The sequence below is a fragment of the Rana temporaria genome, chromosome 5 (assembly GCF_905171775.1).
Source record: "Rana temporaria chromosome 5, aRanTem1.1, whole genome shotgun sequence".
NCBI lineage: Eukaryota > Metazoa > Chordata > Amphibia > Anura > Ranidae > Rana > Rana temporaria.
The window spans coordinates 240889264-240912253 of NC_053493.1; the positions used below are offsets into that span (position 1 = coordinate 240889264).

The following is a 22990-nucleotide window of genomic DNA, read 5'->3' on the forward strand; positions in this document are numbered from 1 at the left end:
AAAACTTAAAGGGGAGGTTCACCCTAAAAATGACTTTCTAGTATTACATTGGCCCCCCACATTACAATACAATTCTGCCTATTATGTTTTTTTTTATGCTGTACATACCTTGGTACAGCTAATTCACCCGTGGCTTCCGGGTTGCGAGTCCCGCGGGAGTGGGCGTTCCTAACATGCTGGTGATTGACGTGATGACAAAAAACGAGCTCCCCCCGTCGCGTAAGCTGCGTCACGATTGGGCGAAAGGAGCCAAACGGCGAGTCGGCACTATACTGCGCCTGCGCACCACCGTTCGGCTCCTTTCGGCAATCGTGACGCAGCTTACGTGACGGGGGGAGCTCGTTTTTGGTCATCACGTCAATCACCAGCATGTTAGGAACGCCCACTCCCGCGGGACTCGCAACCCGGAAGCCACGGGTGAATTGGCTGTACCAAGGTATGTACAGCATAAAAAAAAACATAATAGGCATAATTGTATTGTAATGTGGGGGGCCAATGTAATACTAGAAAGTCGTTTTTAGGGTGAACCTCCCCTTTAAGAGTCCAAAATCTGGTGCAGCTCTGCAAAAAAAAAAAAACAATCGGCTTCCAGGTTTTTTGTAAAAGCTTAATTGAACAAGCTGAAGTTCGAAGCTGATTGGCTACCATGCACAGCTGCACCAGGATTTTTCACTCTTTAGTTTTAGTAATTCAACCCCACTGAGTAAAATAACTCACAATTTAGGGTCCTTTCACACGAGCGGACCGTTTGTCCGTTCATTACAAGTCCGTTAACGGACTTGTAATGAATCCCTATGGGATCGCGTCCGTTAGCGGATGGAGCATCCGCTAGCGTCTGCGTTCGTCGGGATCCGCTTTTCCGAACGGAAGAAACACTATTTTTCTTCCGTTCGGCGGAACGGATCGGATGCAGACGGACAGACGGTCCGTCTGCATCCGATCCCCCATAGGGAAGTGTGTGCGGGGACCGCCCTATCCGCTGACAGCTCAGCGGGGATCCCCGCTGAGCTTTGGCGGACACACGGAGCGGACCCAGAAACGGTCCGCTCCGTGTGAAAGGACCCTTAATCTTTTCAATACAAGACAATTAATCATAAGACAAATGGGTATTGCAAGTATTTTATTAGAATGTATTTAACTTTTTTTGGAAGATGTAGAACTCTTTTCTTTTTTGCTATAAAAAACAACATTTAGCAAGCACGTCTTCATAAAGTGGTATAATATATACACATTTAAATTGTAGTACTATAAAAATATATTAAAAGAACCAGAGGTAAATAAGGGTGGCCCTATATGACCTGATCTATCCGAGCAATGTATCCGATTGAGTTATTGCTTGTGACAATCAGGTGGGGGATAGGTTGTATCTAGCTACCCTAAAAGATGCTCAGACTGCCAAAAACAGTGATTAATGGAACAACATTGTCCAACTTGCTGGAAAAATCTCTGCACAAGTGTGTAGTCTCTGAAGAAAAAGGAACAACATTTTCTTAATTCGTCAGCAGAGTGGGAGAAATTATGCTTTTGAGGACTGCCCATCGTTTTCTGTGTGATGTCTGCCCATCTAAGCTCACTCTTCTGTTTACTCCTTGGCAGGAGGTAAAGGGGTTCTCAGTTTCGGAAAGAGCAGGATAAAGCTTATGGATCTGTTTCTCTGGCTTCAGAAAGAATCTTAACTGCCCACTCATGCAGGTCTGCAGGGATCCTGTCCAGAAGGAAGAAAACAATTATCACCTTTTGCTATGAACTGTAAAAACTGAACAAACATGTCTCAACCCATCAACAAGATTGCAGGTATAATTTTTCTGGTGCTCCTTTCTTCAATGCTTCCGCTACCCCCCCTATTCTGTTGCTTACGTTAGCATCAATTAAAGTGTCATTAAACCCAATAAAAAAAAAGCATGTATAGTCTCTGTAAAAAATTCTAAATAATTCTGCGCCTGTTTTTTTTAAAATAAATTAATTTCGGAAAAAAAAAACTGTTGATCCTGCCAGTGACCACCCATGGCCGTTAGTGGTGGCAACAATCTGAAGGGTCATCTACGCTCTGCAAGGTTGCCACATCACGTGCGCATGGTCTAAAAACTGTGTATACGGCTTATTCTGCCTTTTCTCATTAGATCCAAACTGGGCGATGGGTGGGAGGGGGCGAAGTCAATCAAACACCCTTAACTGCCACTCTAAGTACTGCTGCTTGTGACGTAGGCAGCTGGGCGTATGACAGGGGGGGTAAGAGTGATTGACAGCAGCTCCTCGTTGCCTTTCTCAGCAGAACAGGCTGGTCCCACCTACCGCCCAGGCCTTTTGGTTGAAAATGCATAGAAGCAGCTGTGTGACCCCTACCTAAAGAAGGAATAAAAGATACTGTGGAAGCCTTTTTTTTTCTTTAATACTTTCATTTATTACTCGATTTGGGAGTCCATTCCCATACGCTACATAAAAATGATGGTTTAGGTTTAGAACCACTTTTATTAAAAAATGATAGGTTAGTTTTGGTAGATGCTGTCACGTTAAACCACTATAAAAAACGATGCATTTAAGTCACTGCCTTCCCCATGAGACATCCCTTTGAAAGGACTCATCCTTGAAAGCGGGGTTCCCATCACATTTTTAAAATTTTAAAAACATCTGCTTTCATCTCACGTTGTACAAGTCTCTATAGTGTCACTTACTATTTTGAAATGTCCCGCCGTTCCGCCGAGTTATTCAAAAGGAAGACTTTATATTCTGGTCTGCAGAACGTTCTCATTTTGCTTGTGGGCATTGTGAAGCCCACAAGCAGTTGCTTCCAGGAATACTTGGGATGACATTTTAAAAACATCTGCTTTCATCTCACGTTGTACAAGTCTCTATAGTGTCACTTACTATTTTGAAATGTCCCGCCGAGTTATTCAAAAGGAAGACTTTATATTCTGGTCTGCAGAACGTTCTCATTTTGCTTGTGGACATTGTGAAGCCCACAAGCAGTTGCTTCCGGGAATAAAAATGATGGTTTAGGTTTAGAACCACTTTTATTAAAAAATTATAGGTTAGTTTTGGTAGATGCTGTTACGTTAAACCACTTTACCATTTATTTTAGGGAGTCCAGTGGAAAATAAAAAACTATGCATTTAAGTCACTGCCTTCCCCATGAGACATCCCTTTAGAAGGACTCATCCTTGAAAGCGGGGTTCCCATCACATTTTAAAAATTTTAAAAACATCTGCTTTCATCTCACGTTGTAGAAGTCTCTATAGAGTCACTTACTATTTTGAAATGTCCCGCCGTTCCGCCAAGTTATTCAAAAGGAAGACTTTATATTCTGGTTTGCAGAACGTTATTTTGCTTGTGGGCATTGTGAAGCACACAAGCAGTTGCTTCCGGGAATACTTGGGATGACGCGTCAGAACGAGCCACACGTCCCGCCCCAATCTCGCGCATGCGCAAGACTGCTGCAGCGCCGCGCTGTCAACCACTTGGGTTGCCATCACAACGAGCGGCGGCTGCGAAAGTGTACGCTGTTGTGATGGCAACCCATAGTAGTAACGCGATTCTTGCACAGGGGAAGGGCACGGCATCACGTGTCATCATTTCCCAGGAGCATTAGCGATGTTAGGAGCCGAGGGAGTTGACGTCAGGATCCCCGGTGAATAGGAAGGCAGATTTTGTGGGACTGCATAGAAACAGGCATTTCAAGGTGAGTACATTTTTTTTTTTTTTTAGGTATAAGCTACACTTTAAAGCGAAATTATATTTTTGATGGAACCTCCACTTTAAGCAACATATGTAGTTCTGAAACTGTTCTGTTAAGCTGCTTTCTCTATTGAAAATGGGCACTGTATGTGGCTTCTTCAGGGTTCGAAATATCGGGTTCCCCTGTTTCCAGTCTTTTACATTATTTATATTTGAGCCATGGCTCCTAACCAGTATTCTTTGATCCTCAGCAAGATCCCATTTTTTTTTCTTTGCAAAACTTACAATACATTAGAATCTAAAGCCTGGACTGGTCATACACTGCTCGAATTTCATTAGAATCCTGCTAATTGGTCAAAATTTGAGCTGTCTGCAGCCCTGTTGACAAACCTCCTGCCTTCTGTCGAAGGAGCTGGTTCATCCAATCAAATGCAAGCTCTGTTCAGGGATTCAGCAACTGGAGCAGTGGCAGCTGAAAATAATAGCTGGCAGGCGACAAGCTAGACAGCTGCCATCTGCCATAGCCTGGAGATCACAACTGCTTGGTAGAATAACTACAGACTTTTTCCCCCCAATGTGATTGGAGAGACCAGCCCTGCTTTTGTTTAGTTGCCTTTGTTTTTATACGTGGTCCTGCTGACACTTTTGCAGCATCTGTGATGTGTAGGTCATTTGGGAGTAAAAAAGTTGAATAGTCTTTTTTTAAATATCTGAATCATGCAAAAACTGAAACAGCGTTACAGAAAAATAATACGCATTTTGATGACAGACCATGTTTAATATTACTATGCAGGATACCAATCTTGATGTTAGCTTTAGGAAAAATAAAAAGTGCTTCAAAGACAATAGACAGAAAATACATTTTGAAGTGCATCCATCCAAAGTGTTTTTTGTTGTCTGTGTATTGAATAAGGAAGGAATGAATTCCTGCTATTTTTTTTTATATTCCTGTATGTGTCCCCACTATAAAATATACAAAATGTTGTCATAATCACTAGAACAGGAGTTAAGAGGAAATCATGCAATGGGTACATCTGTTTAAGTGACAATTGTTTAAGAAGGAATTTCCCCCTTGCTTTTACAGAGACTTAAAGGAGTTGTAAAGGAAAAATGTTTTTTTGCCTAAAATTAATGTCTGCAAGGTAGACAGACAGAATAGTGTAATGATTTTGTTAAAAAACAAATAAATACCTATTAAATTCCTTCATCTATATCACCTCCGGCGTTCTAGTTTCTGTTCTCTCATTCACTTCCTGGTTTGCGGCGCTCGTTCATGTAAGAACTACATTTCCCAGTATGCATTGCGGCACGCCCAGTAATTCACACCTCCTTGAAGTCTCTAACACGTAAAGAGGGTCCTGCCACACAGATGTAGTTCCCAGGAGGGGGCGAGCCTGTTACTGACCACCGCAGTAAAGCCTCCCGTCACGGTGGTCAGTAAAATCAGACAAACAGGAAGTGAACAGAACAGAGAAGAAATAGAGCAACTTCTGAGCAAAAACGAACAATAAGGAAGTGAAAAGAGGAATGTCTGCAGGTAAAGGATGCTTATTATGATTTTTTTTTTCCTTTACAACCCCTTTAAGCCGGCCATACATGGATTGATATTTGTTTGGTTTATTTTAGCAGGGACTGGCTAAATTTTGATCTATGTATTGGCAGGCTTGTTGTACAGAAGTCGATCTACAAATCGACTTCTGTACACCAACCACTCAAGTTTTTTCCGATCGATTAGTGCTGCTGGCTATAGCTGGCAGCACTGATCAGTGTATTCTGATGGTGGAGAATCTCAGTGGGAAGGATTCAATGTGGATAAGGTCATTTTTTTCATTCAACCCGTTGGCTTGTTTGGCTGTACATCTCCTGTGTATCACAGGAGTGCAGTTCAGTCTGCACTACAGTGACCTGATATCAGTAGACAGCGGGCTGAAGCCCACTGTCGGCTGACGTAACAGAGCCAATCTAGGCTTGGGCAAGATCACGACAATGAAGTCTGGATCCGCCATTATGCCTGGACTGGCAACTTGCTGAGAGGCTGAGCCAGCCGCTCCCACCCCCTTCACAGCCCAGCGCTCTAGCAATCGATTTGGGGGGGCGCAGAGCAGAGAGCGGTGACTGACAGTCACCAGCTCTCTGCTCAGGAAGCCCTGAGAACCAAGCGTTCTGCGGTGTTTGATCGGTTCTCAGGGCCAGCGGGGGACAGATGCAGCATTGGGTCGATGCTGCATCCACCTAGGTAAGTATGATTCTGCAAAAGAACAAAAACCTATAGTTCTCTTTTAATATAGGCCAGCCTTACTTCTTTCTATTGTGTTTTTAGGATGGGTTTTTATTATTACCCACTTTATCTAAAACTTGGCTAGATATATACTTTATGTACTTTGCATAGTAAAGATTAATTTTGATTGGGAAGGAACTTATAAAGATGAAGATAAAGAAACTTTAGATGCATAGCATCGTTTTCTTTTTCACTCGTTTATTGGCCTCATAAAAAAATTGTACACGGTACTGTTGTCACAATAAGATTATTAATGTCTTGAAATGTAAAGCGAAAATTGTACGCCCATTCCAAACATTGATTGGGGCTTTGTGTATGTTTCTGTGAGGTTATGAATATTTGTGTTTTGATTTCATTCTTTTTTGTGTACATGTTGTTGTGGTATAAAAAAAAATGGAAGATAAAATCTGATTAAAAAAATAAAGTGCATGAAAAGCAGGTTGAAAAAACTGATATCTGACCAAAATTATGTACACTCAACAAACCCAGCACTGCTAAATTCCAGAGACTGTCTGCGTTTATAGCGGTCCAAACTGTGCAAATTTGATGACTGAATTTCCCTTCTGTTATAGACATAAAAGGTGACAAGTTGTGAATTACCCACCCAAACTATATGAAAGTTCATAGCATGACACTTACCGCACTGCCTTCACACAAGTACAGAGATCAGTTGATGGATTCTTGTACTTATACTGGAAAGACTTGCTGTCATAGTGTATCTAAGAACAGAAAAGAGTTACTTATATTGTCTGTAAGGCCTACAGATACAGCAAGCTATCCAGTCAATATTATACTAATACTAAAAATATAAGCAGATCAATTTTCACAGTTTGCTTGGCCAGAAAAATGTTTTATTTACAACACATGTTGTGCTTTTTTATGGTACTAAAAAATTTATTAAAAAAAGTTAAAATATTAATGGTTAATAAAAAACAAAAAAAAACAAAAAAAAAACAAAAACCAGAATGAAAATGATAGCCAAGAGCCATTTTACACTGCTGTGCTGTGGCCAAATGGGATGCACCTGCGCTTGGTACTAAAATATTAACAAAACAAAACAAAAAAAAAGTTAAAATATTAAAAGGTAAATAAAATAAAATAGAATAAAAAAAACAGAAGAAAATGTTAGCCAAGCCATTTCACACTGCTGTGCTGTGGCCAAACGGGTTGTACCTGCATTTTTTTAATGCTACTAAAAAATGAACAAACGAAACAGAAAAAAAAAGTTCAAATATTAATGGTTAATAAAATTTAAATAATAAAAAACAGAAGGAAAATGGTAGCCAAGGGTGATTTGATACTGCTGTGCTGTGGCCAAACAGGGTGCACCCTCTGTTTCCCATAGACTTTCTATTAGATCATGTGTTTGGTTCGTATTCTGAAAGCACACCAAAGGCGCAGCATGCAGGACACCCGATGCGCTTTCAGAAAATGCACCAAAAACATGCAATCTAATAGAAAGTCTATTGGGGAACTGCGGGTTAACAGTGCAGCAGTGTGAAACAGCCCTTAAGGCTGGGTTCACGCTATTGCAAATTGGATGCAGGTTTCCTTGCATCCAATTTGTATGTCAGGAGCCTGTGACCGGCTCTCAATGGAGCCGGTTCACAGAGCTCCAGCGGCTGAGGAGCGAATTGCACAAGAGTCCTGTATGTCTTCTGGTCCGTTTCAGGTCTGAATTCAGCCAAATCAGACCTAAAATGGTGAGCAGGGACGCACCGGACCCCTGCTGTGAGCCGCTCCGCACGGAGATATGAACCCAGCCTTAGGGAGAAGGGGAAAGAGGTAATTAAGTGAAAGGTTAATACAAAGTTAAAAAGGATGCAGATGAATCAAAGCAAATAAATGGTGTTTTACATGTCTGATCATGGAAACACATGCATTTTAAATGTGCAAATGCACTGTGCGACATTTTTTATGTGCTTGAGTAAATTTTTAACACATTTTCAGTAGTCATTTCCTGGGGAAGGGGGGGGGGGGGGTAAATTCCCTGTAAGGTTCTACGTAAAAGATGCACATAAAACAGGTCTACACTTTGCCTGACTGAATGTCGGTACAATATTATAAAAACCAGAATGGACTACTTTCTGTAGTATTAAGACAGAAAGGAGTGTGGATTCATTTTGATAATATTCAAGTATATGGAACATGGAACAGAATCAGCACACCTGAAAGCAAAGCTATTTAAACATCACCTTCCGGAGCTCCTACAGGTACCTGACCCCTCCATCTGGATATCTCGAGGAGTATACCTGCTGTCATATGTGCCCCATAATGGAGATATTAAAACGTTTTGATCAGTTGAAAATGGAATATAATCTCCAAAATCATATGCTATTTCTCTTCTTTCAGGTACGCCATGCCCTCCATACTTAGTTTACAGCTGCGTATCCCTCCCTCCCTAGACATACTTGAGGTGACCCTTCGGGATAACCTGCACCAGCTCATATCCCTTTTTTACAATATGCTTACCACGCCCTCTACAACCAAATTAGCATATTCCATCAAACAGAAATGGACTGATATGTTGGGCGAAGACAAGGACTGGGGTGACATGCTAGAGACCCCCAAGTTAGTATCCCCCCAAGCTATCTGACAGACTTATACAAACTTATATAACTCACAGGGCATATCCAACGCCACAACGCCTAGCTAAATTCTGCTCATCCTGCAGCGATAGGTGCCCCAGGTGCCTGCTTTCGGTTGGTACCTTTGACCACCTCCTCTGGCAGTGCCCTCGGATCCAGGGGTACTGGTCTCAGATAGTACAATTCTTGCACGACCAAATGGGTTCGCCGGTATCCCTGGATCCCAAACAATGTCTGTTATGTTTATTCCCTGGGGAGGATGACAAATTTACACGCCACTTCTTACATGAAATGCTGTTTATAGCAAGAAAATTCATAGCCCGCAATTGGATTCAGGCGGCGGCCCCTACGTTGTCTGCCTGGATTACCATAATCAATAATACACTACTGTACACAAAAGTGGTCTACACAAATAGGGGGTGCCCAGCCAAATGGCTGAAAACCCCCACAGCATGCACCGCATAACTTTGTTTGCTACATTCTATGCCTATAGATTCTTTATTATCAATATGCGGGTGCACAATATGCATGCTTTTCACCGTTTATGGAAATAACTGACACCAGCAATACCGGTTGAACTCATGTTGTTAGTTTACTAATCTTGTAGTTCTATGTGGTTTATTGAGATGTAAGACTATGCTCATTACATTCATTTCTGTGTAATGTCTCTGAACAACCTTTTTCTTTTGTACAGATGCAACAACTCAATAAACTTGCGTTTCTAATAAAAAAAAAACTATCCAAACATGGAGGAACCATCTGGGTTGCATTGCATCCTGTGTTTTAAAAGGAACGATCATGTGATCAGTGTGAGTTTTCAGTGCTGCTACATGAAAGATTAATGATTAAAGAAAACATTAGTTCTCCTAAGTATTTTGAACTGTAGATCAGGCCAGATAAAAGGCTTACACGGTAAACGACTAGCAAATGAGCACCTACTGAAGTGTATAATCAATCCAAGGCATGCCTGGACAATACCTTTATCGGTTCCATAGTTTTAACCTATCAACATACTTTGTTTTCTGAAATATGTATATAGAAACAGAAATACAGATACGTGTTGTTTAACATACCCCCTACCCTCCCTTTTTTGTCTCTCTCTCTCTTTTCTTCCTTCTCCTTTTACTAATTTTTATTTTTTTCTCTGCTTTTTTGAAAATTTAAAATACCTTTGTCAGGATTTTGGACTCTTCCCCCACTTGCGACTTAAAGCGGGGGTTCACCCTTAGAGGGCACTTTTCCCCCTTAGATTCCTGCTCGTTTTTACTAGGGGAATCGGCTATTTATTTTAAAATATGTGCAGTACTTACCCGTTTACGAGATGCATCCTCTCCGTCGCTTCCGGGTATGGGCTTCGGGAATGGGCGTTCCTTCTTGATTGACAGGCTTCCGAGAGGCTTCCGATGGTCGCATCCATCGTGTCACGATTTTCCGAAAGAAGCCGAACGTCGGTGCGCAGGCGCAGTATAGAGCCGCACCGACGTTCGGCTTCTTTCGGCTACGAGTGACGCGATGGATGCGACCGTCGGAAGCCTCTCGGAAGGCTGTCAATCAAGAAGGAACGCCCGCTCCCGAAGACCCATACCCGGAAGCGACGGAAGAAGATGCAGCTCGAAAACGGGTAAGTACTGCTCATATTTTAATACAAATAGCCGATTCCCCTAGACCGAACGAGCAGGAAGCTAAGGGGAGAACAAATTTTTTTTTACAAATGGGTGAACTCCCGCTTTAAGTTTATCACATTTCTCATTTTATTTAAACAGACCTGATTTGTCTTCCTGCTCTGAGCAAATTCACTAGCTTGGTTTTTAAGAATTACTGCTTTTATTGATCAATTTCTGCTGATAAAAATAATTATACTCTTTTTGTGTTGACCCAGGACCAGATCTGCTAGTCAAGATGACTAATATGTAATGCATGGGACCCTTAACCTGAGAGCCAAACGCTGGTCCAAAACCAGATGCAGGAAGAAGAGGATTAGTCCCATGAAGAAAAACCTGGGGTGGAAGACCTGAGAGTCACACAAGTTATGCACTCCATATCTGATAACAGAGCTTGCAAAAAAGAAGACTACCTAGCTTTAAGTATCACAGGAATCACAAGCTTAGAGATATCCTTGTACCTGAGAACTTGAATTTTAACAGCCATGACATTAAAGCCAGTGACCATGGAGCAGGATGGCAAATTAGTCCTTAGGACAGAAGGTCCTGACAATCTGGCAGAGCCCATGGAGCATCCACAAGGAGCCGGGTCAATGTAACACATCCAGCTGGGCCAATGCGGAGCAATGAAGATCATTGTTATGCCCCCATCTTGATCCAGTTAAGAAGAGGAAGATAATTCAGAGGATAAAGGCAAAAATTAAAGAATACTGATCCAACGAAACCACCAGAGCCTCCACTGCTTATGTTAGAGGATCCCTGTACCTGGAGACAAACTCATCCAGTTTGTTGTTGAGCATGGAGGTCAATGTCCAGCTCCCTATACCTGCAGCCCATGTCCTGAACACCCTTGGTTGCAGGAACCACTCCCCCAGATCTACTTGGGTTAGCTAAAAAGTCTGCCTAACACCTTGACACCTCCTACGAAGACACAGCCTTATCACCTGAATTTCTACGATGTTGATCGAGAGAAGAGTCTCTTCTGACAACCATTTCCCGAGCACCAACAGAGAAGAACTCCAGGCCTAGAAAACTGAGCCAGCAATTCTGGGACAATATAGTTCTAGGTAATAAACAAATAGGTCTGTCTAGAAACCAGATTGCTTTGTCCAATTTCAACAGAATGTTGCGTTGTAGAGATGCGAGTGAAACTGGACATATGGAAGTACATTGAAGGATGATGGCATTAGACCTAAGAATGCATAAGTGGAGAACGGAGACTGGAATACTCCTGTGGAAGGAACAACTGGACTAGATCCAGATACTCCAAATCATAAGTTGGTTCCAGGGATAATTTCTAAAGGTTCAGGATCTATCCAATTTGCTGTAAAATCCTGGTGATCAGCGCCATGTTTTCTGACACAGTCCACATTTACTGTTCTTTCAACAGCAGGTGGCTTAAGTATCCAACCAAGGGGATGTCACTAGAGCAGTGCAGCAGGGCTAGTATTTGATGAAAACCCAAGATACAGAGGCGAGGCCAAACTGCAAGGACACTAATCGGTAGTGCAGAGGTCCCACACAAAGTATAGGACTCGCTGGTGTGCTGAAAAGATAGGGCATGTGGGTAAGTATCTCTGATGTCTACAGAAGCCAGAAAGTCAAAGGAGGTGATAACAGATTTGGTAGATTCCATGTGGAATTTATGAACAGGAAAGAAGACATTGAGTGTTTTGAGATCCAGAATGGAGCGAATGCCCTCTTTGGGTCTTGGAGGGATGAACAAATTGGATTGAAATCCCTGGAACCATTCTGCAACAGGAACTTGGACAATGCCACTTTGACCCAGAAGACCCCCAAGAGTGCTCGATAGAGATTTGCTAACACGTGTCGTGACACGGGAAGTCTGGAGGAAACTGGAGAGGGCATGGAGTGAAACACCACTATGTAGCATTTGAATACAATTTTCTGTACCCAAGCATCTGAGATGCAAGCTGTTGCATCCACATAGATTAGCAAAGATTCCCCAACTCTGAAAAGTAGGGACATACCCTCATGCAGAGGAAGGCTTACCTAAAGATTTGGCAGACTAGCAGTGATGTAGAGAAGAGTCTTAATTGAAGACAAAAAAAATACCTAAGTTAGTTTTAAACAGCATAGCCGAAGAAAATTATTTCATCCTCCCAGGACAGTAGAAAAAAATTGAGGCATGCTGGCAATAGGAGAGGTTATTCTGGGTTGGCCTGCAGTTTTGTTTGCCCTGTTTTTTTTTAACCTTAATGAACCGCCCCCAAATACTCTGAGCCCAATTTCGATCCAGCGCTGCTCTCTCCCTTCTCGCTGCTGTCGATCTAATCCAGTGACGAAGAAGCACTGAGTGTGTCAATAGACGCACACAGTGTAGTTCAGGAGTGAGCCGACACGAGTTCTCACCTAGCTAGTGGGGTACTTAAAGGCAAGAGGAGCCAGGAGCAATGGCAGGGGACCCCAGAAGAGGAGAATGAAGGCTGCTCTGTGAAAAACCAATGGTAGGTAAGTATAACATGTTTTTTTAAAAAATCCCTTATTATCACTTTAAAGATTTCTTGTGTTTGATATGGTACAAAATAGGATGACTGCAGTAGTTAGCAGAAAAAAATATTAGCATTCCTCACCATTTTAGTCTTCTTCATTTCTAGAACAGGTGCTTGCAAGGTAGAGGTCTGTCCCTGAGATATGCTGGAAAGACCTTTTGAGCCAATTCTGCTTGTTGTTGCCAGGTTTGCCGCAGGCAATTTATTCTCAGAGTTTTCTACAATCTTCCTTTTTGATTTACGCACAAATTCTAGACAGGGTTTATTAGGCAGTGTTTTGTCTCTGAGTGCAGCTGTCCCAGATGCTACTGCAGTTTCAATGCTTGCCATTTTATTTACCTGTTCTGTCCTTGTTTGCTTTTTATCCATACGGGAGCCATTAATGGTCTTGCTTCTTTCTTCAACATCGCTGTTGGTTTCAGTCTGGGCTCCATTGTTTGTAGTAGGTACAGAAGAAATCACAGCAGCTGCACAATCTGGTATTTCTCTATGTACAGATGCTTGTTGAGCTGGGGCAGAGAGTATGGTATCTAGATCTTCTGGAGCTTGCTTCCTCTTCACTGCCCTCCACTCCCTGGGGCTATGACATGTCTCATTGTCCCTCTTACTGGTTTCTGGCAAAATGGTTCGAATAATGTTAGAATCACGTTTGCTCTCTGAACCATGAGATGAAATGGGACTTATGGGCAGTTTTCTTTCCAAGGCTACCTTTCTTTGCGGAGAAGTGTGTATCAGACTTGAGGAATCTTGGACAAGAGGCATCAAGCCAAGCAAGCTTTGGCTACAGTCTGAAAGTCTCCTCTGACTAGAGGGAAGAGCAGAATCAGATTGCGGAGCTCCTTTCTGATTTGAGCTTGAAGAGGTTTTTGCTTCAGGCTCTGCCTGTTCAGATAGTAGTTTAGAAAGGTTCAGTGTGGGGATCTCATCCTGGCTTTCAGAGGAGCGATGGATAGACTTATCTTGATGGTAGTGAAGTATATCTGGCGTGGTGTCTGAATCAGTAGCTGGGTCTTTCTCACTGTTCTGCTGAACGACAGAAGGGTCTGAGGCAGCTACAAATAATAAAAGATAAAAATAAATAGGTCAATTATAAAAACGGACCACTAACGACAGCACAATTTTGTACCTTTTGCTTATTCACATACAATATTTTATCTTCTTCCGTACTTAAACGTTGTGAAGTATTATAATGTGGTAAATATAACAATATTTTCTAGACTGCAAAAAAGCTCCAACTACTAATGCTAGTTCTATACATTCAGTATTGTTTCTGTTTGAATATTTTATTGTGTTTTCATAAGGCATAACAAAAGTCATAATAATAGTACTGTTCATATTTGTACAATACAATGAAAAGAATCAATTACAAAAAATAAAAAATAGCAATTATAACTATACTTAAAGCGGATGTGCCAGTAAAAAAAAATATTAAAAGACAGCAGCTACAAATACTGCAGCTGCTGATTTTTAATGTTAGGACACTTACCTGTCCTGGAGTCCAGCGCCGTCCGCAGCAGAGGACGAGCGATCGCTCGTCTCTCTGCTGCTCCCCCCGCCATCCTCAGTGAGGGAACCAGGAAGTGAAGCGCTCTGGCTTCACTACCCGGTTCCCTACGGCGAATGCGCAAGTTGCGCTGCGCCGCTGATTGGCTCCCGCTGTGCTCTGGGAGCCGAGTGTTCCCAGAGCACAACGGGGGGGAGGACAGAAGGAGAAAACTGCCCGCAGAAAACCCGAGACTGTGTGGCCAGAAGTGGGTGCAAATACCGGTCTTTAGACAGGTATCTGCACCCCCCTCCCCCCTGAAAGGTGTCAAATGTGACACCGGAGGGGCGGCGGGTTCCGATCAGCGTGAGTTCCACTTTAGGGTGGAGCTCCGCTTAAGTATATAGAACTGAATGTAAGGAGTATTCCTTAGTGTAACAATTCAACGTGGCAAGTGGACAATCCACAGCTTGTGGCAGGTGATGTGGCAAGTGACACGCTAAATACAAGTATACTGCTGCTCTTTCAGCTGCTACTCACTCTGGTCTCACAAAATGGCTGAAATGGTTAAATAATATTGTTTTTTGAGCTTAGGGACGTGGCAGGTGACGTGGCCAGTGGACAATCCACAACTTGTAGCCAGGTGACGTGGCCAGGTGACATGGCAAGTGGACAATCTGCAACTTGTAGCAGGTGACGTGGCAAGTTGACAATCTACAACTTGTGGCAGGTGACGTGGCCAGTTGACGTGGCAGGTGACGTGGCCAGTGGACAATCCACAACTTGTGGCAGGTGAGGTGGCCAGGTGACGTGGGAGATGACGTGGCAAGTGGACAATTCACAACTTGTGGCAGGTGACATGGCAAGTGGACAATCCACAGCTTGTGGCAGGTGATGTGGCAAGTGACACGCTAAATACAAGTATACTGCTGCTCTTTCAGCTGCTACTCACTTTGGTCTCACAAAATGGCTGAAATGGTTAAATAATATTGTTTTTTGAGCTTAGGGAGGGTCTTATGATGTCTCTTAACTAAACGCTTATAAACGCAAACGCGGTAAAACGCCGTGAAATTCATGGCAAAAACTGGCGTTTTGAACGCCGGTTTTTGCCTTTGAAATCGTGTGTTTAGATGTGTTTGCATTTGCGTCTCGTGTGCATGGGGCCTTAAAGGGACAGTACTCACGTCCTGATGGAACACTGATGTGGAGCTATTAGTTTGATATATTTTGTCCACGTAATATTAAGTGTGTGATTCACTTATATAATATAATTTTAAGCATCTTGCAAGTATTTCTTAAAAATATTTTAGAACACATCATTTGCAGCAAAAAGGTGAGACTGCCATCAATCAGGGCAGCTGGTGGATCCTGACTTGGAAGTCGTGATGACGTGCTGCCCCGACTGATGGCAGTGACGTCAGCGGAGAGCGTACTTCAGACTGATCTCTGCTGAAAACGGGTCACAGGAGTGCAAAACGAATTGCACACTTGTAACCCTTAGGAGAAGCCCAACCTAAAAAGCTCACTCTGGACTTCTCCTTTAAGTGAATGTCTGGCAAAAACGTTTCTCTTCATTTGGGATAGTGATGGAAAGGGTTAGAACCCCTTGTCAAGTTTTTATCGCTACCTGGGCTCCATTAGAGACATTTACCCTAACTGCCTGTCCTGTTGACATTATTTTACCGCCATGGAAATGAGGGGGATTCTCCAGCAGCAACACAGGCAGAAATAAAAGCTTTACTGGGGTAGTAAAGTATGTTATACACATAGTAAAATGACATAATAAAAAAAACATTAAAAACTTTTAAAAAAATTGGGGGAAAAAATTACTCCAAATATTAATTAATATTTATCAATAGCATCACTATGTTGATTCTAGTTCTATGTATCTACTTACGAAAACTTATAGAGTCACTGTCACAAAGGGATGGCAAGTTGTTCCAGGGATTTACCGGCTGACCATTACAAGCATCATCCATGGGCTCCTGGGAGAGTGTTGATACTGCACTGTTATATTGATGGGCTGAAAAATAAATTAAAACAGAATGTTTCTTTTTAATAAAGCAGAATAAAATTTATTTCTTAAAGATTTAGATTTTATTCTAGAGCAGTGGTCATCAACCCTGTCCTCAGGGCCCACCAACAGGCCAGGTTTGCAAGATAACTGAAATACATCACAGGTGATATCATTTGCTGCTCAGTGATTGCAGTATTCTTGTCTGCATCTCCCCAAGGTAATACATAAAACCTGGCCTGTTAGTGGGCCCTGAGGACAGGGTTGATAACCACTGTTCTAGAGGATCAAGGATCTGCATTCATTGTTTAAGAGGATAGTTGAAGATCATTAAAGTGATTGTAAACCTCAGACATGAAATATGAACAAAGCATATTTCTCTAGTGTGTACTTGTCTCAATCCAGAGAACCAAGTGCCAATGATAAAGGAGGCGTGGCTTGCCTTCGAAACACGTCCTTATTGGCTACCACGATCTTCGGGCTGAACGCTCATTCACAGCGGCTGGAGGAACTTTCCCTGGGTGTCCATCCCAGCTTTGGACACATCCCTGATCTCTCTGGCATCGGCTCTCCCTGGACAGATCCCTTGTTAGTGACCATTGTATATCCTTAACATTCCTAACTTCCGGGAATATACCTTTCTGTGTTAATATATACATTGGGAATTCATCCTGTGTTTTATAAAATATTCAATATCAAGGGTATTGGCACAAGGTTGGCGCTGTTTAAGTGTCATTTCTGCCTGCTTCCTCTGCTATCCACATGAGTCACTTCTGACAAGTTTTCACCAAGTGAAACATAGCGATAGGGGAGGGATCTCCAGAACACAGCCTGTGATTGACAGCCCCAGCTTTGTTTCTCTGTGCTGTGGGGTGGGCGTTCATACAGCTCAGACAAGCTTATTAAATTCTGGACTTTAGAAAATGGTAGCAATATTTTAAGGAAACCTGGCATAAAAGCAACACTGGGCCTGACACAGGCAGCACTGTTGCTTAGTGCTTAGCATTTCTGCCTTTTCACTCTTGGGTCATTGGCTCAATTCCATATGGAGTTTGCATGTTCTCCCTGTGCTTTTTCGAGTTTCTTCCAAGTACTCCGGTACATTCCAAAGATAAGCTGGTAAGTTAATTGGCCCTAGTATAGCGACACAGTTAGTTTTTTTTTGTTCAACCCACTGGTTAAACGACAAAAAAAAAAGAAAAATAAGATTGACAAATTTCTGCATCAACACAAGTAATGTGGATGAAGGGATCTCTCTCACTGAGCTAAAGTATTCTGACAGGGGGACTTTGCTCCCCCCAAAATATACTGATCAGCCATGGGCTGCAGGTGTTGATAAAATGCTGTTTTTCCAGAATGCCTATTTGACAGAAGCCGATTGTTAAAGTGTTTGTAACCCCCCTCAAAAAAATGGATCCAGTTCCCTTAAAGCATGCACAGTGCTTGTGCTGTGCAATTTGGCCCCTTCTATCACCTAAAAAACCTAAAGGATCCTGCCTGGCCATGCCATCCCCCTGTAAACTGACCACGGTATATCATGGCTGCTGAGCCCTGACAACAACGTGGTCAGTTCACGTGCCTCCGTCATTCGCAGCTCTCCTCTCCCGCATCCCCCTCTCTGCCTGTCAGCTAGTCTGTGCCACTTATGCTCCACGCCCCTTCCCTTTCTGCTGCTATCATAACTGTACTACAACACATCCCCTCTGTTAGCTAACATTATCTATCCCAGTGTCTGTGCTGCAAAAAAAACAAAAAAAAAAAACAGATTATACCTTCCATCAGAGCATCTCCTAAGGCTCACATGACTCCTCGGCTCTCTCTCCTCGCCAGCTGACATCAGCAGCAGTGCTCAGCTCCGCCCAATATAGCTGTCAGCTGGGCAAAGGAGAGAGCCGAGGAGTCACGTGAGCCTTGGAAGATGCTCTGATAGAAGGTATAATCTGCATTTTTTTTTGCAGCACAGATACTGGGACAGATGATAGCCAACAGAGGGGATGGGCTGTAGGTAGTTCAGTGGCTTAACAACCACTTTAAGAATGGCCTCTGTTGAACAGAAAGTACCGAACGTCATCCACTTCCCGCTGATCCTGTGATTTTTGGTATGTGTGTACCCGGCATATGGGAAAGGGAACTCGGATTTTAAGCTAAGCTACTTGAGGGTAGCGACTAATGTGAATGTACAATACATATAAAGTTCTGCGTATATTGTCGCTATACAAATTCTGAAATACTATTTGACAGGCTGTTACGCTAACCCACGGTATTCGATCGTCTGTACCGAAAAGTAATACGATTTGTTAAGTCAAGAGAAGAAAGCGTATAGTCCTTATCTGATTACTACTGTATTGGAACATGATAGCATGACAGCCAGACAGATAGCACTTTGAAAAGGAGTTCAGTGACAGCAATCTCTTTTTGAAGAGAAAGCACTAGGTATAGTGTTTTCTCTATGTTGCCTTGGCTGAGCAGGGGAGCATGCAAGGAGAACGTTGGTAATATCTTGTACATCTTACCCATCTGAAAATCAGAGTGGATCCCCTTGGTGTGGATTAGAGGTGCAGATAGACCCTACCAGTGGTCACATAACCTAAGGTGAGGGCACATCCGGTGAAGGGAAACTCACACTGCATGGTAGAAGTTATTTGCACAAGTAGGTGGAACACAAAGGAGCATTTTTTCATTATTATTTTGTACAAATATTGAGTGTGTTTAGGTGTGTGCGATTCACTTATGTATTTTATTTTATTTTATAATTTTAGCAGCTCGCAAGTATTTCTTGATTAATTTTAGAACACATCATTTGCAACAAAAAGGTGAATGTCTGCTGTAAACTTTTTTTTCTTCATTTGGGATAGAGTGGTGTAAAAGTTCAGAACCCTTGTCAAGTTTGTACTGCCAACTGGACTCCATTAGAGAGATTTACCCCAACTGCCTGTCCTGCTGACATTGTTTTACCACCCTGGAAATGAGGGGGGCTCTCCAGCAGCAACACAGGCAGAAATACAAATGCTTTAGTGGAGTAGTAGAGTATGTTATACACATAGTAAAAAGACATAATACAAAAGATTTAAAATTATATATATATATATATATATATATATATATATATATATATATATATATATATATATATATATATGTATATATATATATATATATATATATATATTTTTTTTTTAAAGGACTCCAAATATTAATTAATATTTATCTATAGAAGAGGAATCACTATGTTGTTCCTAGTTCTATGTATTTACTTACGAGAACTTATAGATTCACTGGCATAAAGGGATGGCAAGTTGTTCCACGGATTTACTGTCTGACCGTTACAGGCATCCTCCATGGGCTCCTGAGAGAGTGTGGATACTGCACTGTTATATTGTTGGGCTACAAAAAAGATTAAAACAGAAGTTTTTTTTTTTTTTTTATAAAGCAGAATAAAATGTATTTCTTATAGTTGTAGATTTTATTCTAGAGGGTCAATGACCGGCATTCATTGTTTAGAGCAGAGGTCTCCAAACTTCCTAAACAAAGGGCCTGATTACAATCCTTCAGACTTTAGTGGGGCCGGACTGTGGCCATCATGGGTAGAAATTGTCCCAGCATCATTTGTAGTAAACAATGCCTCTTTTTTGGTGTCAGTGCCCCATTGTTGAGGTCATTGGGGTGGAACTGTGCCCCATCATTGATGTCATTGGGAGGAATAGTGCCCAATCTTTGGTGTCATTGGAAGGAATGGTCCCCCATCATTGGTATTATTGGGCCCCATTGTTGGTGTCATTGGAAGGAATGGTCCCCCATCATTGGTATTATTGAGCCCCATTGTTGGCGTCATTGGGAGGAACTGTGCTCCTTCGTTGGTGTCCGTGAATAAAATATTGCCCCAAGGGCCGGATAAAAGCAAGAAAAGGGCCACATTCGGCCCCCGGGCCGCAGTTTGGAGACCACTGGTTTAGAGGATAGCTGGAGATCATTGTAAGTGATTGTAAACCTCAGACATTAAATATGGACAAAGCAGATCTCTTTAGTGCGTACTTGTCTCAATCCAGAGAGCCAAGTGTCAATGATAAAGGAGGCATGGTTTGCCTCCAAAATGCATCCCTATTGGCTACCAAAATCGTCGGGCTGAACGCTCATTCACACCAGCTGGAGGAACTTTCCCTGGGCGTCCATCCCAGTTTTGGACACATCACATTGGCGGTCCCTGGTCTCTCTGGCATCGGCTCTCCCTGGACAGATCCCTAGCTCTGTTGGCTCTCCCAGGATTGCCGGATAATACATTTCCCACGGAATTTTGGTCGCAGCTTTCATTGGACCATCCCGGAATACATCCACCAATGGCCTCCATCTGTCTGCAATTGTTTATACATTTACATTTTTTTAATAAACTGTGCTATATCATGCCTGCTTAGCCCCCTTTCATGCCTGCCCTCTTCTCTTGCAGCCTTGCATGTTCTGTTTGTGTCAGCCAGTGACTATTTTATAACCTTGACATTCCTAACCTCTGGAACAGCTTTCTGTGTTAATATATACATTGGCATTTCATCCTGTGTTTTATAATATTCAATATCTGGGGTATTGGCAAAAGGTTAGCGCTATATAAGTGTAATTTCTGTCTGCTGTCTGGTTTCTCAGTTGTCTACATGAGTCACTTCTGACAAGTTTTTCTGACACCAAGGGAAACATGGTGACAGGGAAGGGATCTCCAGAACACAGCCTGTGATTGACACCCCAGCTTTGTTTCTCTGTGCTGTGTCAGGAAGGGGGGGGGGTTCATACAGCTCAGGCAAGATTTATAAATTCTGTACTTTAGAAAATGGTAGCAATAATTTAAAGTAAACCTGGCATAAAAAAAAAAACACTGACCCCGACACAGGCAGCACTGTTGATTAATGCTTAGCATTTCTGCCTTTTCACTTCTGGGTCATTGGCTCAATTCCAGTTTGCATGTCCTTCCTGTGCTTTTGCAAGTTTTCTTCCAAGTAAGACAAGCTGGTAAGTTATTTGGCCCTAGTATAGCGACACCGTTTTTTTTTTGTTCAACCCACCAGTTGAATGGAAAAAAAACGAAAAAAAAAAACACTGACAGATCTCTGCATCAACACAAGTAATGTGGATGAAGGGATCTCTTCCACTGAGCTAATGTATTATGACGGGGGACTTTGGGCCAGATCCACAAAAGATTCACAGAATCAGTTACGCATAGATATTCCTAAGATCCGGCAGGTGTAATAGTTTTACACTGTCGGATCTTAGGATGCAGTACCTCGGCCACCGCTGGGGGCATTTCTCGTCGAAATTCCGCGTCGGGTATGCAAATTAGCAAACCAATAAATATACGCTTATTGCGATTTTTTTTATCAAAAATATGTAGAAGTACCGTATTTATCGGCGTATACCGCGCACTTTTTTGCCCTGAAAATCAGGGCAAAATCGTGGGTGCGCGATATACGCCGATACCCGCGCCGAGTTTGAATACTGCGCCGGCATATACCGAGCGCAGTACACTCGTGTATAGTCGGGCAGTCTCGGCTCCTCTCGCTCTGACGTCCTGGACGTACAGGATGTCAGCGCGAGAGTAGCCGAGCCTGCCCGACTATACACGAGTGTACTGCGCTCGGTATATGCCGGCGCAGTATTCAAACTCGGCGCGGGAAAGCGGGAAACGAGCGGGGAGGACGCCGCAGAAGGATGCCGGACCCGACGAAGAGGACACCCGAAGCCGCAGACAGACGCCGGACCCGACGAGGCCGCCGATGGACGCCGCGCAAGACACCTAACTGCAAGTACAAAAATCTTTTTTTCCACAGGAATTTCGGGGCAACTTTAGGGGTGCGCGCTATACGCGGGAGCACGATATACCCCAATAAATACGGTATACGTATGAGCCTAAACTGAGAATTGTTTTTTTTTTCTTTTTAAATTGGGATATTTATTACAGCAAAAAGTTAAAAGTATTGTGGTTTTTTTTTTCAAAATTGTAGCAAAAGAAAGCTCTATTTGTGGAGAAAAAAAATGATAAAAATTTCATTTGGGTACAGCGTTGTATGACCACACAATTGTCATACAGCGCTGAAAATTGGCCTGGGCAAGAAGGGGGTGAAAATGCCCTGTATTGAATTGGTTAAACAAACAGATGTGTATTTTGCTTGCATATGTACCAGTACCTTGGATACAGAAAAATATAGTGCAGTGTTTATGTGTAAACACTGATATCCAAAGGGAGACAGAGTCCCCAGGGATGGCTGCTCTGCAACTACATGTCTTGTAAACTAGAAAGACACAAATAGATCTGCAAAACAAAAGTCACACCACAGCCGAGTGGTAAAATACACCAACACCACTTGTGTTTGTCATATACTTACAGTCCATCGAATTTCATCTTTTAACAGCGACTCTCATGTTTTATAATGTAGTGCCCAGGACACTTTTTTAGTGATAAATGCTATGTAGCACGTAATATATATATATATATATATATATATATAGAAAGATAGATACACACTGCTCAAAATAATTAAAGGAACACTTTGAGAACACATCAGATCTCAATGGGGAAAAATATCATGCTTGTATCTATACGGATATGGACTGGGGAATGTGTTAGGAATGAAAAAATACCACATAGTTTGATCGAAACGAAAATGATCAATCTATAGAGGGCTGAATTCAAAAACATAAAAATCGAAGTGAAAAAATGATGCAGCAGGTTAGTCCATTTTGCCGAAATTTCATTGCAGCGGACCGTTTTCAGCGGACAGTCCGTCCGTGTGTACGAGGCCTG

The 22990-nt window shown here is 42.4% G+C and overlaps 1 protein-coding gene across 2 annotated transcripts in view; it reads right to left on the bottom strand.

Annotated features, from left to right (window-relative positions):
• Positions 1–1103: 1103 nt before the first annotated feature.
• Positions 1104–22990, bottom strand: part of LOC120940663 — a 71787-nt gene continuing 49900 nt past the window's right edge. Inside the window, exons 11-15 of one of the 2 annotated variants that reach the window (XM_040353643.1) lie at positions 19468–19593; positions 16093–16218; positions 13052–13764; positions 6590–6669; positions 1104–1705 (exon numbers count right to left, since the gene is read on the bottom strand). In XM_040353643.1, the coding sequence (XP_040209577.1) occupies positions 1639–1705; positions 6590–6669; positions 13052–13764; positions 16093–16218; positions 19468–19593 (1112 nt within the window). In that variant the 3' untranslated portion in view covers positions 1104–1638. Of the gene's footprint in view, positions 1706–6589; positions 6670–12793; positions 13765–16092; positions 16219–19467; positions 19594–22990 lie in introns of both variants that reach the window. The other variant, XM_040353642.1, reaches the window with a different exon arrangement.